Genomic DNA, 3,930 nt, shown 5'->3' with positions numbered 1-3,930 from the left:
CCCCCACCCCCCACCTGCACCCGCCTCTCCCAGGCGGGGTGCGGGAGGCCCGCGTCGGTGGAGGGCGTGTTCCCGACCCCTCCGACCATGCTGAGAATCTCGGGAGGGGAGTTGCTGGTCAGCCGCCAGGCCGTGCCCTTGGGGAGGCCGGGGCCACATGCCACAGGACGCTGCTGTGACTTTGTAAATTCCGCGGTGGGGGTGGGGGAACGTGTGGCCTGGAGGGGGCCGGCCAGCGGTTTCCCAGGCCCTTCCTGCGGACACGGCCGCCCGTGCTGGCTCAGGGGAAAGCGCTGGTGGCGTTTCCGCCTGGGACGGTGCCGGGACAGGGCGGACACGGCCTGGAGAGTCTCTTGGGGTAACCTCCAGCCAGAAGCGTGTGACGTGTGACTAGCTGGCCCCTGAGTGGGGGAGCATGAGGGCTCAGTGGTGCCACCTCGCTGGGCGGAGGGGCCGTTCTGAGCCGGCGGGGGGCTGGGGGGTGCAGGGACCCTGAGCGCAGCCACAGCGCCCCAGCTCTGCCAGCATCAGAGCCAAAAGGGCGGGTCTTCGCTCCTGCTTTGACTTCTCTGCCAAAAATAAAACAATGAAGCCCCTGAGGCCTTTTATAAGCTTGTTTTGAAAAATGTAGGCATGTCTTTTATTTCCTGGCAGCTTGCTGGGTAATTAGGGTCCCTCCCACAAGCGCAGTTGGGGTTGGAGTCCAGCGGGCAGGGCAGGGCGCGAGTGGGCAAGGCCGCCCTGAGCCCTGTTGGCCCTGAGCCTCCTGCACACCCGGCCTGGGAGGGGGGCTGCTGCCCAGGGGAGGGGCACCTGAGCGGGTGTCCCCCCCGTTAGCTTCGGGGTGGGGGTGAAGGAGGCATTCCCAGGAGGGTGGGGAAGCAGAAGCCGGGTGTCGGAGGGCCAGCCCTTCTTTCCCACCCTCCTGGCTGTGGCCCCAGGAGATGTCCTCGCTCTCCCGCTGTTCGATGTCCAGGGCCTCGCTGCGGCCACCCCTTGGTCTCGTGCAGGGTCTCAAGGCACTGCCTGTGGCCTGAGTCCAGGCCCTTGAGCCCCTTCCGAGAGGGGCTGCCTCGCTGGAGTGTCCAAGCACCTGTCCCTCCCAGGTCCTGCCCCTTTGTGGTCCTCCCTCCACTGGCCCCTCTCTTTCCTGTGTAGATGGCAGCCACCCCCTTGCCCCCCGGCAAAGCCTCCTCTGTGCCTCACCTCTGGCGTACCTCCCCAGGTACCCGTCGGGCCAGGCTCAGCTCCCCAGAGGCCCCAGACATGCCCACCTGGGCAGCAGCCCCTTGTCAGCTGGGCCTCTGTGCCCTCCATCTTCCTCTGCCATTGAGTCACTGCCTCCCGGCCTCTCCCGAGCCCTCGCTGCCCCTCAGCCTCGTTCACACCTCGGATGAGGGGGCCCCCTTTCGGCCACCCTGCATCTCTGTGGCCACCATCAGGTCCACATCCTGCAGCCACCACGGCCGGAGACGCAAACTCTGACTGCAGACCTGACACATCCCGCTCCCCACACACACCTAGGCCTCTCGCCCTGCATCCCACTGCTGGGGACAGCAGCCACTCCTCCAGGCCCAGCCCTGCCCCGGGCCCAGGCTCAGCCAGCCTCCAAGAAGCCTGGACTCTATGCCTCCTCTGCCAGAGCAGGTGGCAGGAACTGTTTGCCACAGAATGCGTTTGAGGGCCGGGGCCTGTGTCTGGTCCTGGACAAGCCCTTGGACTAATCTGGAGGACAGCATGGTCCTGGCTGCCCGCTGTGTGGAGGGCCTGGGGTTAGGGGCCCACGCCCGGACACTGCCCTGTTCCCGCCCCTTCCACCCTGGACCCCCACAGAGCTCAGATGTCTGCACGCGCAAGTCCAGGCTGGGCAGCGGGGCGGTGGCTGCGCATACACGGGCTGCTAGCGATGACTTGCCTCACTCGGCACAAACCCCGTTTACGGGTGTTGAGCCACTGAAGCCGGCCCGGTAGGGCAGGTGGGGAAACCAGTTGGGCTGCCCCACCCAGGCGCCTGCTCAGAGACCCATGGCAGCAGCATCCCAGGGGCCCAGGTCTGCCAGCCTGTTCTGCCCTTTGGCCCGCCCGCCGCCCACACCCCTATCATCAGTCAGATCACAAGGGTGCCCCGTGCAGCCTGGAAGCAGGGGCCACAAGGAGCGCTCTTGGCCCGGGCCCTTGGGGGCGGCTTGTCCCAGCCAGCCCTGCACCAGTAAATGGGTGGCCGAGGAGACCTGAGCCTGCAGAGTGGGGCGTGTCCAGGTCACCACGAACAGGAGGGCAGGCAGGGGGGTGTCACTGGGATGAGCAGCATGTCTCGGGGGGCCCTGGACAGGCACCAGGAACACCTGGTTAAAACGTGGCTTCCGGGGCCCTCGCGCACTCTGGGGGGGCCTGGGGACTGCGTTTCTGTCACGCCCCCCGGAAACCCTGCGGGGGTCACACTCCGGGATCTGCCTTGGCGACGCAGCCGTCCTGGGTGGCTGCCGGAGCTGACCCAGGCCAGGTGAGGGGGGTGCAGGTGCGGATGCCCTCCGGGTGACAGAGGGCAGTAGGGAGACGCCATGAGCCGCACACTCCCACCGACGCAGTAGGTGCGCTTGGAGGGGCTTCCTGTCAGGAGAGGGAAGAGGGGGTGACCTGCGCGAAGCGCACAGCGTGACGGCCGCCAGCGCTGGGTCACACTCCGGGATCTGCCTTGGCGACGCAGCCGTCCTGGGTGGCTGCCGGAGCTGACCCAGGCCAGGTGAGGGGGGTGCAGGTGCGGATGCCCTCCGGGTGACAGAGGGCAGTAGGGAGACGCCATGAGCCGCACACTCCCACCGACGCAGTAGGTGCGCTTGGAGGAGCTTCCTGTCAGGAGAGGGAAGAGGGGGTGACCCGCGCGAAGCGCACAGCGGGACGGCCGCCAGCGCCGGCACATCCCGGCTGGCTCCGAAACCACCCAGTCAGCTGCCAGCGGTCGGCTGAAACGATGATGGTGCAGCCTCAGGATGGAATACGATGCTGCCACCAAAAAGCCTGCTTTGCAAAGGTAAGGCATGCGCAATGCTCAAGGCACAGCACCGGGTTGAAACGCGTATGAAACGGAGAGTTTGTTTCGTGGAACCTTAAATGTGCTCGAAAGCACATCGGGAAGAATTTCACCGAAATGTTAGAAGTGCTGATTTTTGGACGTGGAATTATGGCTGTGTCATCTCGATGATCAAAAGATGAACGACGAGCATTTACTGAGCAGCTGCCAGGAGGCGGCCCTGCTCCGGAAGCTGGGGCGGCACAGGGAACCGCGCACAGACGCACAGACGCACAGACGCACAGACGCACAGACGCACAGACGCGCTCGCAGCGCTTGGGGTAAGACGTCGCTGCCCCTGCGTCCGGCCATGGCCCCTGCCTCCTGCCGCGGCCCCTGCCTCCCGCCGTGACTCGGAGCCCTCGAGGGCTCCTGCAGGGCTTCAGTGAACCCAGGAACAAGAGGATTAGTGAATAAGTGCACAGGGGGTGAATGCACTGGGTTTCCATGGTGACTTGTCTGAGAGTTGTCTAGTGAGCCAGTCACCCCTAGCTAAGAAGTTCTGGCTTCACAGTCACCGAGAGCTGAGGACCAGGGACATCTGAGTCACTCCTAGATGGCTGGGCTTGCATCCCAGTGAGGTACCCGGGGTCAGGCCCTCTGACCTCCAGGCCAGGGGCGGGTAAGGGTGGGAAATAGGTAAGGGCAGGGTGCGGGGGTGCCAAGAGAGATGGGGTCCCATTTCCATTTGGCGATGCTTCCTCGGCCATCTTATGGGCAGGCTTGAGGGGCAGGGCCAGGAGCTGGAGACCAGTGAGCAGGGATGGTGACCTGGCCCTGGGCCATGACAGGGCAGGTGCTGGGAAGCGGGATGTGTTCCCGAGGCAGAGATGCCAGGCCCAGTGCCGGCTCTGACCCCC

General features: G+C 65.4%; 1 protein-coding gene across 1 annotated transcript in view; it reads right to left on the bottom strand.

Annotated features, from left to right (window-relative positions):
- SNED1 (sushi, nidogen and EGF like domains 1) overlaps positions 1–2,920 on the bottom strand; it is a 58,932-nt gene extending 56,012 nt beyond the window's left edge. Inside the window, exons 1-3 of the mRNA XM_025045434.1 lie at positions 2,821–2,920; positions 2,495–2,610; positions 1,389–1,451 (exon numbers count right to left, since the gene is read on the bottom strand). Of these exons, the coding sequence (XP_024901202.1) occupies positions 1,389–1,451; positions 2,495–2,610; positions 2,821–2,920 (279 nt within the window). The remainder of the gene's footprint in view (positions 1–1,388; positions 1,452–2,494; positions 2,611–2,820) is intronic.
- Positions 2,921–3,930: the final 1,010 nt, after the last annotated feature.

This window comes from Pteropus alecto, unplaced genomic scaffold (genome assembly GCF_000325575.1).
Source record: "Pteropus alecto unplaced genomic scaffold, ASM32557v1 scaffold143, whole genome shotgun sequence".
NCBI classification, from domain to species: Eukaryota; Metazoa; Chordata; class Mammalia; order Chiroptera; family Pteropodidae; genus Pteropus; species Pteropus alecto.
This window is presented reverse-complemented; position numbering and strand designations above follow the sequence as displayed.